We start from the raw sequence: 12074 nt of genomic DNA on the forward strand, positions 1-12074 counted from the left end.
TAACCCTTGGGTCTCTCTCAACGTTTATTGCACAGGTAGTGTATCATAATATTGTGATTTCCTCTTTCATTCAACTCTTTTAAAATCTGCTGAATTATGCCCAGAGTCTTCATTGTGTAGAAAGAAAGGCATTTTGCCCACCAGCTTTGATCTCACTTCCAGAGTTCCTCTGGGAAGTGCCTCTGGCCTTGGACTTCCCACCTTCTGTTTTCTCCCTCTGCTCACCTTGTGCTTTATTCACAGCCTCTTACCATTGCTCAACAGGTGCTGATCAGGGAAAAGTCATCCATTTATTGTGCCATTTTCCCTCTTCTGCTCTTTGATGTGTGCTGCCAAGCTTACCTCAAATCCAGCCTTCTCTGCCATGCCCTTTGTGATTGACTCCATTCTCCCAACTTCCTTCTCCAGCAAATAAGCCTGTCACTCCTATAATACTTCATAATGTTCTTCATAGTTTTAGGAATTTGTTCTGCCTCCAGACACACCAGAACTCCCTGAGAGCAAGAACAGTACCTAAAATTGTCTTCTCAGCACCCAGCGCCAAGACCATACACCTCAGAGATGTAAAGCTAATCCCCTCATCAAACTACACAAACCCCTCCCCATACCCACCATTCCCCAGCTCTTCTAGACAGAGGCCTGTCTTATATTCTCCACTTGGAGTTCAGCATTCGTGGAGGCCTAAATCTCAAGGAAAGAGCCCAAGGTCGTAGAGAGTGAACATATGCAGAAAGCCATCCCATTACATGGACGATTTCACCATGAAGTGGATTTACTGTAAAACCATCAAAGCTTTAAATTCAGGACTCCTCAGGTGCACAGGCCCCACTCCCAGGGCCCTGAGAGGGGTCTTAGCAATGTGCTCACATGGTTATATATGTTTCTGCAAAATTTTCAAAAGGAAGATATTTTAACTACAACTGTCTCTTTCCATTCAGCATCTTATCTCCCCTTATGTTGAGAGTCGTTGGAGTGAACACAGACATGTGTGGGGTCTGGCTTAAGGGAAACTGAGTGAAGCTGTGTTTACATGAGATATGTTTATGTGGCTTGAGATCACTCTCATGTGTAGTTAAGTGATTGCTAGCCATCCAATTGTAGGAATGGCTTCCAGGAATACTCCTACTGTTAACAGGGACAACTCAACCAGATGTCGTGACATGAAGGTGTCAGGTCAGAGACAGTTTCACAATGTGAGCATGTCCCACCATCCCCAACACCAGAAATACATAGACAGTGGAGAGAAAACAAGGTTTATGTGCCAGAAGCTAGTCTGTGGAAATTCTTCCACTCATCAAACATGTGAAATTATAAATACAAAATTGGGTTCTCACTGATGCTTGGTCAACACAGAAGTTCTCTCCTGGAGGGAATTTATTTGATAATACAACATTGAAAATTATAACTGCACCATGCATTTCTTTTTCTTTTTCAATGAGAATCAAACAAAAGAGAATTTATCCAAATTCTTATGTTTGTAGAGCACAAACCAGTAACAGTATTATAAGTAATGAGTATGCCTATAACAACTCACATATGAAAGAAATTTTACAGTGATTTCCCACTAAATTTGACAACAACCTGGAAAATGAATAAGATATTATCAATAAAAGCTTGCAAAACTGAAAAAAAATCAACAATATTAAAGTAAGACTGAATTATCTTTCTATTCTCTCTAGAGAAAATTATGTTATAAAACTGCTGTCATATAAACACACAATCAAAGAGTATGGAACCAAAAACATAGGGAAAAAGTATTATGGAGGTGTATTGGGCAGTTGGTTAGTTAAAATATCCTTTTCCTGGAAGTTATCGTGTTTGTGGTATTTGTCAGCCTTTTTAAATTTGGTATTTGTTGTGATTTCTTTTCTCTTTCTAAATAAATGAATATTCACTTTCACACCTAATTTAGAATTTTCAACTTTGTTATTCTTTTTCTTAAAGGATTTCTCCCAAAATTGTATGTACACAGGCCCTAAAAACCTGGTTCATTGCCTACCAACAAGATATAGAAAGATATATGCACCAAATGTGAGCAAGTCGTTGGCCTATGTCTTGCTTTGTTCCAGTCTTGGCCCAGCCAGCAAGTATGGACGGTTTCCTCCAAATGTAAACAGTTTCATATTGCAGCCCAGAGGGAATGAAAAGAAAGTTCATCTTCAGAGAACTAAAGACAATGTTGGAGGGCAGATAAATCATTACAGGTCTTCCTTGATTTACAATGGGGTTAAATCTTGATATACCCCATCGTAAGTTGAAAATATCATAGGTTGAAAAGGCATTTAATACACCTAGCTTAGCCTCGCCTACGTAAAATGTGCTCAGAACATTTACATTAGCCTACAGTTGGGCAATGTCATCGAACACAAAGCCTATTTTACGATGAAGTGTTGACTATCTCATATAACTGATTGAACACTGTACTGAAAGTGAAAAATGGGATGGGTACAGAAGGGTTGTAAGTGTATCGGTTGTTGACCCTCATGATCGCTTGGCTGACTGGGAGCTGCAGCTCACTACCACAGCCCGGCATCACGAGAGGATTGTACCACATACCGCTAGCCTAGGAAAAGAGCAAAATTCAAAATTCCAGGTACGGTTTACACTGAATGTGTGTGGCTTTTGCACCACTGTAAAGTCAAAAAATTGTAAGTCAAATCACCATAAGTCGGGGACCATCTGTACTATAGATGCCTTTCTTTGGTCTCTGCTTTGCCCTCTCCCACTGTGATATAAGATATTAAGAGCCTGTGATGCCCAGGGGCAAGGTAACGCACCTTTCTTTAAGGTGATTGGAAAATTGTCTAATCAATTCAGTAACCTCCATCCAGCTGCATGTTGTTAAAAGTCCCGGAGCACTAGTGGACATTGAACCAATTTTCCAAAGGTAAAGTGTCAATTTTTATATGAATATTCTCAAACTGCTCTAGATCATGAACCCCTGCCAAGTACCACCAACGTCTGTGCTTGCATTTGCACTGTCCACAAAGGGACTCAAGCCCAATTCCTCGCTATTTACCCATCTTACTAACCCAAGGGAAGAGAACCTCTGAATGAGAGTGTGGGTGGCATTTCATGTCCTTCCTTCCCCCCAAATGCCCATCAAGTTATTCCTAACAAGCAGATATTGTATCTCAGGGATGCACTGCAAGGATATTATAAGCCGAGGAAATATCCCATGATATGAGAGTAAACAGTAGTGAGCTTTACTCCTTAGCAACATATAACTATTTTAGCTTTAAAGTCTTTCCCAAAATCTTTCAATTAAGTTTTTTTAACCTTAAAAAGAAAAAGTATGGACTCTGAGAAAACATGACCCGAAACAGCTAACTGAAATCAGAAGACCCCCTAGGCTTGCAGGCATGTACTTAAGTCCAAGCATCTGACTAAATGTCCAGATAATTAATGTTTTCAGTTTTTTATGATCCAATCAATTTGTTCAGAATAAAAACCTTTCAATGATTTTTGGCAAAATATTGTAGAACCTCATTTGCATGATCTCGTTCAACATGCACCTTCTGAGATCTCATTTCTAATCCTTCTCTTTCTCAGGCCTGTGCTGTAATCAGACTCCCTTCCTCCCTGTTTCTTTACAGTATGTTGTATTTTCCCAACTCCAAGTACCACTCGAACTATCCGACCCACCAGAGATGTCCACCTCATTCCCGATCCACCAAAATCCTAATCAAGAACAACCTCACCTCCTTGAAACTTTTCCTTGTGTTTTCTTCTCCCCACTTCCAACTGATTGCCCATAGTAATGTTCGTCTATGTGATGTGTTTGAGATTTGACTTATCACAGTGTTTGCCCTCTTTCCCAGGTCTGCTTTGTGAACCTGGATGTGAACAAGGATGAGTGCAACACGGAGCACCTGCAGCAGGTAATGCTTGGAGCTCAAGTCTCCGGGAGTGCGCTATGAGGGCTGGCTGAACTGAGGAGAGAACCAACGTGACTTCATCTGTAAATGATGCTCATTTTGTAGGAGACTCTTTAATTGGATGGTTTCATCACAGCCTATTTCCCTGACCCCTTTTTCACAGTTTGCCTCTGTATATTTGTGAAACTTGCTTTCTCAGGTAGACAGGGCTGCTCTCCAAGCAGGCGCTTTCTCCTGCCCACTAGTGCCTTTCAGTGGCTTTTTCCATTCTCCCCTTCTCCACTCTCAAACGTCCTGTCTGAGATGACTTTTCCAAAACCTGCTTCATACCAGCCAGCCCTTCCTTCTGGCTCTCAGGTTTGCTCCTTCCTGCTGCTTTCATCAAATGTTTTATCTCTAACCTTGGTTTCTCAGCCCTGAACTCATCTAGGGCTCAAACTTTTTACCCTCTACAGTAGCTAAATAGTCTAAGGTCATCCAAGGTTGTGAGGCTCCTGATGGAAATCCTTGACAACATGCAAGAACTTGAAGGTTCATTCAGTCCTTTGGAACCAGAGCCTGTGGGTACAATGGGAAGAATTAATTGGTGTGACATGATTATCATTTCATGTCCATAGCTGAAAATGGTTTGACCTACTATTTGGTATAAACACTATGTGGTGTTTATTGCATAGCAGTACACTATTTGCAACTTGATCATCTCAGAACAGTAGACCTGCAATTACTCACTTCCTCCTGCAATATTTTTTCTTGACAATGCTGCACCTGAAGCTCCTCAAACCCTATTCCCCATACAGATTATCCATTATAGATTTCCACTGAATTCCAAATATCATTCACCTGTGTAGCACTGGAGGGATTTGTTTTCAAAAGAAATAAACATGTGGTTTTATTTGACGGAATTACGGTGCAAAGTCCATCAAAGAGAGAACAAGAAAGACCAAAGCAAATTGCATCTTAAGAACTGTGTATTTGAAGAATTTTTGTGAGTGATTTGAGACAATCTTCTTCTGTGCCTAAGAGCAGGCACAATGGCACTGATTTAAATACATAAACTTGTTCAAGGAACTAATCTTATTCTCTGGGTTTCAGGCTACTTAAGTGTAAAAAGGAAGTAATAGAGGTACCTAATCCATATAGGGTTGTTGTGGGGTTTAAATGTAGTAAGATGTAATATATGGAAAGTATTTAGCATAGTGCCTAGTGCATAGAACAAAATCAATGTTGGTAGTTATTTTATTATTAATATTATTATTATTGACTTTATTAGAATAGAGGATTATTAGTCAAGTCTCTTATTCAAGGTCTTAAAAGAAAAGAATTTCCAAAACTATTATTTATACCTGTGTGTGACAGTAATTATTGAATGTTTACTTTGGAAAGTTTAGAACTAAAAAGTTTTTAAGGCTTATGTTTAAGAAATTTCCTATTCCAGTCTAAAGCTTTATGCTTCAATTTTATGCAATCTCTTCTAGTAATAATCATGGTAGATTAAGTAATCTATAGCATGAGTGATTATACGAGTATATTATTTTTGCAAGCAAAATAGTTTTGGGGTAGTATTTTGAAAGTGGAAAAGAAATCATCTAAACTAATAAAGATTTTTGCTCTACAGAAATTGGTCAACGTTTCACCAGATCTTCCAAAACTTATCAACTCCATGAATGTCCAACAGCCAAAAGAAAATGAAATTGTCCTCCTAAGTGGGTTAACATCTGGAAATCTCCAGGCAGATCTTGAAGTTTCACAGGTAAGTAATATAAGCTCTTGTTAAGGTATTCGCTAGTGGTAAGTTATCTGTGGTTAGCTCTCGACACAATCAGCGTGAACCTCAGATAGATGCTACACATAAGCTTCCATAGCATAAGGATCAAAAGTGTCTTTGTAGTCAAGGATAGTCTTCATTTGTTTTTCTCCTAAATAATTCCACTTAGAGTTTGACAGAGCTTCCCTTACATCAACTCCTAACATTTATTATCTTCTCAAGTTCATGGTGCTAAATTACACTTAACCTAGAGCAGACACACTAGGCATTGATTGGTTAGCTTGGTTTTCTACAAATCTACTGGATAATCAAAAACCAGATTGTCTTCTGTCTCAGGAATAATGCCAAAATTCTAATTTATACCATGTTGTCCCAGAATACCACAATTTCTTCTTTCTGCATGTTATTTCTTTCTTGGGATACTCCAAACCAGCCAACCTAATAAATACAGGATAGCAGCCGCAAGGATGGAACGGGAGTTTGCTGGGCCCAAAGAATAAAATTCCCAGCCAAAGCGAATGTTACTAGAAATAAAGTAGGAATTAAAATACTATTATTCTCATTCAATGCACTGGTGTTCATTGTTGTTAAATAAATCATTATAACACTCTTTATTTGAAGAAAACTAAAACTATTTCAAATTGTTTAATCAATTTATAGGAAAATATATAAAATATTTCTAAAGGCATATTGTATAAGAGATTGCTAATTTTCTCAAATAAAATACTTGATAGTGATACATGACACAGCTACAGATTAAAATAATGAGCATTTGTTTTCCTCCAAATTGTTCTTTCTTGAGTTTTAGTTTTGCTGGAAAATTTTAAAATCTTCTTTTATTCTTCACTGCATCTAAATATAAAAAATCTCAGAAGCCCACTCACTATTTCTTGCTTTACTCCAGATGCTTCATAAAAATCTACAATTTGCTAATCAAGACTAGAACAAAATTCTTCACAGTCAGTCTAATAGCACATTTCCTTGTGAGAAAATTAATTGTCTAAAAAGAGAACACAGAAATGGGTCTAAGTGCCCTCTCTTTACATTAGGCAAAACCATGATGACCAAAAGCAATTTTCACACCTGAGTTTTAAGAGTACTTCAGCACTAGGCCTGTGAAGATTCCTAATTAAACATGACAGAACAATGGCTTAAACACAAAGAGAATGTATTTTCTCATGTAACTAAAAACTCCAGTGGCTGGATTAGATACAGGGACTTGCACAATGTCATCAGGACATGGATTTTCTCTTGTGGCCTCTTTCCTGCTTTCTCCATTTTCCTCATCATGAGACAAGCTCTTCCTGCAAGGAGACGATATCCCTTTGGGTTCAAGTTGAGCAAGAGTGAATGACTCTTCCAAGTGGCTCCTAGCAAACATTGCATTGTGTTCTGTTGGCTTTCATGTGTCACATGCCCATTTCTGAACCAATCCCTATGGCCTGAGGAATGCAGTGTTCAGATTGGCCAGGCCTGCATCACATGATTACCTCTGGAGTTGGAGGTGAATTACTGCATGTGAAGTACTTGGACTGTGAGTAGGCCAGAAAATGGCATCTCACAGCATATGAGAACCAGAAGAAGGGTGAATGATGTTGGCTCACAAAAGTAACACAGACATTCATTAGGGTCAAAAGAGTCAAACTGCCCAGGACTCATTAAAGATCATCCACCAAACCATGTTCAAATCTGCGTACTTTTCCTAAGAGCTATGAAGAATTGCCTGTGAACTATAACACTCTTAAACATTTCATTCTTCTTTATTTCAAGAGTCTCCATCACTTCCTATGTATCACTTCACCCTCTACAATCTCCCAAAGGCCTACATCATTTTGTAGGTACCACAATCCATATGTTTTAATAGACCAGCAATGTTAGGGCAGCATATCAATGCTAAATCCCATCTTAGCAAGTACGTACACATTTAGGGATATTCTCTGTTTGGCTGCCTTGCCCCATTAAAATTGGCAATCTGTTAATCCATAAGGAAGGATGAAGATATTGGCAGAGGCAACTTGAGCTGGGTTAAGTGGAGAGGTCTAAATCAGTCCCAAGGGCATAGCTCATGTCCCCATTGCCCCTGTGTGGAAGAGAATCAACAAGCTACTTGGCACCTTTGACCCAGGAAATTACAATGCAGAAGAAGATTTTTGACAATCAGCCTAAAATTTTCAGTAGTCCAGGTAACAAATTACCTTACTTCTCTTAACTTTGATTTCCTATTCTACAAGAGGGAGATTTTAAAAAATACTTTTCTACATTCTCGGAAACAAGTCAAAGTGATTTAATGAAATAATATGAAAGCACCTTGAGAAGTGCGGAGGATATTCAAATGCAAAGTTTTATTTTCTATCCATACAAAAAAACTGAAGGAAGATGAAGGAGAAAGAAATGTTATTTAAAGCAAAATAAAGTAGCAGAGTAGAGTACTAAGAACAGGAGTAATCATCTATTTACATACTGGCTGGGCTCTTTCAAGCAAGACAAGTACAATATTGATGCAAGGCTAATGGAGGAAGTGCCTTTTCTGCTTCTTGAGGAATTTTGTTATCTATGAGCAGTTTTCTCTTTGTTTATTCATGTCTTTGTGCTTCAACAAATAACTCTATTGCTTTTTTATGTTGCTGCATTATTTTACAATTAAATTATACAATTGGAAAAATATAAGAAAATATTCATAACATCCCTCATTCATTCAACAAGTATTTATTGTGCACCTCCTGAAAGTTAAGCCCTGTCTAGATGCTGAAGATGTGGCAGTAAATAAGTCAGACATCTTGCTTTCATGGAGCTGCCTGCTTACAGCCTGGCATCTTCTCAGACATTCTTTCTTATGAATATTACTAAATATATAAAAACATATGCCCAACTATCCATGCATATGTGTTTCAAAAGACTAATGAATACACACCAGTGAGACAGAGATGAGGAGGAGGCACGACAGTTACCTTTTCCTTCCTCGAATTGTTCTTAGCAGAGTCTTAGGATAAGACTCTTAAAAAGTCTTAAGAAACACGATCATTACAATAGTCAACAGTCAAGTCAAATACTAAGTGGAAAACGTAAGTAAAATCAATTATTTTTCTACAGAAGGAAATTTTTCTGAGATGTTTATTATGTACAGTAATAAGATCTACTCCTGTGGCTGTCCTGGCTATGAAATGAACACATAATTTTACTGAGCATACTTTGAGTTTGAGGAGGTCTAGGTACAACCCATCATCTTTACCAAATTGCATATCTTCTGTGGACATTGGATCTTTGTTATTGGACCATGGGGAGAATTGGAAAGGACACAGGAATTGGAGTCCAACAGACCTGGATTGCAAGGCTGGCTCTTCCAATTTGTATATGTGTGACCTTGAAAGGACCAGTTAGCCTTTCTGTGGCTCTGATTTCTCATCCGCAAGAGAGCAATAGCACCACCAACCTCATAGAAAATTATTTGCATCAGAGGTAATAAGAAATGCCAAGTACCTAATAGACTACCATAAAAATTTTATAATAATATCTGCAATTATTTTATAGGCTATATTGTTTAAACTTCATTTACCTAAGACTCCCAGGATGTTTATTAACTTTCAAGAAGATTGCAAAGAAAATGTTTTCTGTCTACAAAAACCATAGCTCTGTAGCATTCCACATTGAATAATATGATTGCTCTAAGTCTATCTTGAAGTATTACTTAACTTTCATATTGCTTTGTTAATATTCTTTTGATTCCTGCCACATTTTACCTTATGTTATATATATTTAATCTAGATGATGTGAAATGACCAATATGCAATCATTTTGACCTGCAAATATGGCAACTTCCTGTGGTTCAACTTTATAATTGTTTTTATTCATGTCTGAACCACTGGGCAGTGTATGGTACTCCACCCCAGGACAATTGTGAGTCTTGTTTGCCCCTCCCAGCATACCTTGCATGTAATAGGCACTTAGAAAGTAGCTGGTAAATTTCAGTTTTGTGTATTATATCTGAATTCAGTGGAAAGAAAATTAAGCCAGCTACTATTACTCTATAACAGCACTTCGTCACCATTTGGGGGGGGTTGTTGCAGACTCTTTATGAATTTCATAAAATCTATAGACCAGTACTTGTCGAGTGTCGATGGGTGTAGAAATCTCCCAGAGATTCATTGAAAATGCAGATTCTGATTTAGTGGATCTGGGGTGGGGACTAAGATTATGCATTACTAACAAGTGCCCACGTGACGCCCAGGCTGCTGGTCCACAACCTACACTTTGAAAAGCAAGGTTATGGACCATTTTTCTTGAAAAACAGACTTAATCACGTAAGCACATTGATGAACGCTATTTCTGAGCCCCTGGGGGATGGACCCTTGGACTCCATGGAGAATGATAGAATTTTTCATTTTATAATCATTTCTCCTGGAATTACTTTAATTATAATATCCAATCAAAGAGATTTATAAGCGATATTTTTGTAAGAAGAAGATATGCTGCTTTCAGAAGTACAATTTGAATGTCTATATGTACGCATTCCTCTGCATGCACACATACTCACCACTCACACACATGAATGTTCAGAGCCCAGGATTCCAAAATGGCGAGTTAACTAGGATTAGACTCAATTAACTCCAACCACAGGTAAGCATGTGATTTAAATAATTTTTTGTAAGGTGAACATTTAAACATAAAACATTTTTCCCAAACATTTCAGATTCTACTTTGGGATGAATTTATTTAGCTTCCCCCTACCCATTAACTCTCATTTCCATTCAATGAATTTTCTCTTAAAAATTACTATAAATCAGCATATTGGTCCTCTTATAAAAACGAAAACCCTGATGAACCAGACATGTTTGTAACTTACTGGTAATGTGTGTGCAAGCAATTGAAACATTTTCATTGCTATTCTAGTGAACAACAGTATGAGTAGTGAAGACGTGTAGTGGAGAAGAGGAATATGATCTGTAACCCCGGAACTGAACACAATTAATAGGTTTCACTGGGACACCATTCAATATTTTGGGCCTTCTTATCACTGCTATCCCCATACACTGATGTTTTAGAGATAATTAATTCACTTCACGTGGATTTCATTAAATCACATTTTGGCTGTTTCTTCAGATGAGCAACACAAATGATCACTTCTAACTGTACTTGATAGAACACTTGACACACTTCTGAAATCGTGGCAGAGGTTTTACTGAATATCACCAACGCAGAAAAAGATATTGGTCTGAGAAACTGGGACTCAGTTTAGTCAAGAAGCGGGCCCAAGATGGCCTTAACATTAAGTTTTAGACAGCCTTCTTCCTAACCCTAGGCCCTGACCTCCCTTTTTTGAGAAAATTTACTTTATAAAACTTATCACTATAAATTATTTCTCTGCCCAGTGCCCGGGCGCAGACCTACACTGCTCTGTTAGAGGCCATGATATGCTGGCAGCCCACATACTAAACATAGAGGAAGATTGGCCCAGATTTTAGCTCAGGGCAAATCTTCCCCAGCAAAAAAAAAAAAGCCTCTTTCCAGTTTTACAGCCCAGGGATGCCTTTCTCAAAGACCTAAGAATCATCTCTTTGAAATATAATTATCAAAGAAGATAGTGCTCCTATCAGAGTGGAAGGACGGAAGCCTAACTTCAGTGGACACCTCATTCCAATTTGCAAAACTACCTCCTGCCATGAAGATACAAGAAAATTTACTTTTCTTTTGAGTAAAGCCAATTAGCAACTACAGATGGCCTACAATCCTCCTACACCAGCTCTTAAAACCCTATTCCTTTTTGTTTCAGTGGTTGTGACCCAACTCCATTCTGCCTCTCTCCCCTATTTTAATACCTTTGAATAAGTCTTCCTGGCCTGTTTAACTTTGCTCAGTGCAATTTTTGCTTTGAAAGGAAAGTACAAAAATGTGATACAACTGGTCCACTTTCCCCTAAGTCAAACTTTTTCTAGGTACTCTGTGTTCCCAAACATCCCTTGAAGTTTTTTCAATCAGTTCATCAATATAAGCCCAGGAAATATTCCAAATATTTTAAAGGTCCCCACTCTTTCTAACAGGAGGTATTAGTGGAAGAAGAAAGGTCAGAGGCAATGGTTTTTTATTTTCTCTTTTAATAAATGCCTTTTTTTCTCTCTGCATTCAGTGTCCTTGGCTGCCAGATATCTGCTTGGTCCAGTGTGCAAGAGGGAACAGACCAAACAGTACCAATTGCATCATCTTTGAAATCAACAAATTTTTGATCGGTCTGGAACTGGTGCAGGAGCGGCAGCTCCACCTGGAAACAAACGTCTTGAAAGTGGAGGATGACACAAACTGTTCCTTGTCTTCAATTGAGGAAGACTTTCTCACTGCATCTGAGCACTTAGAGGAGGAAAGTGAGGTGGAAGAATATAGGAACGGTGAGAACTTTCCAATAAAACGAATGTGCATCCTGAAATTAGTCATCGTATAAA

The 12074-nt window shown here is 38.2% G+C and overlaps 1 protein-coding gene across 8 annotated transcripts in view; it reads left to right on the forward strand.

The window, feature by feature from the left end:
* SPHKAP (SPHK1 interactor, AKAP domain containing) overlaps positions 1–12074 on the forward strand; it is a 173172-nt gene that overhangs the window by 128911 nt on the left and 32187 nt on the right. For all 8 annotated transcript variants that reach the window (XM_070489536.1, XM_070489537.1, XM_014835983.3 and 5 more), the window contains 3 exons: positions 3822–3881; positions 5494–5628; positions 11765–12020. In XM_070489536.1, coding sequence (XP_070345637.1) covers positions 3822–3881; positions 5494–5628; positions 11765–12020 — 451 coding nt within the window. The remainder of the gene's footprint in view (positions 1–3821; positions 3882–5493; positions 5629–11764; positions 12021–12074) is intronic.

Source organism: Equus asinus, chromosome 19 (assembly GCF_041296235.1).
Source record: "Equus asinus isolate D_3611 breed Donkey chromosome 19, EquAss-T2T_v2, whole genome shotgun sequence".
Lineage (NCBI taxonomy): Eukaryota > Metazoa > Chordata > Mammalia > Perissodactyla > Equidae > Equus > Equus asinus.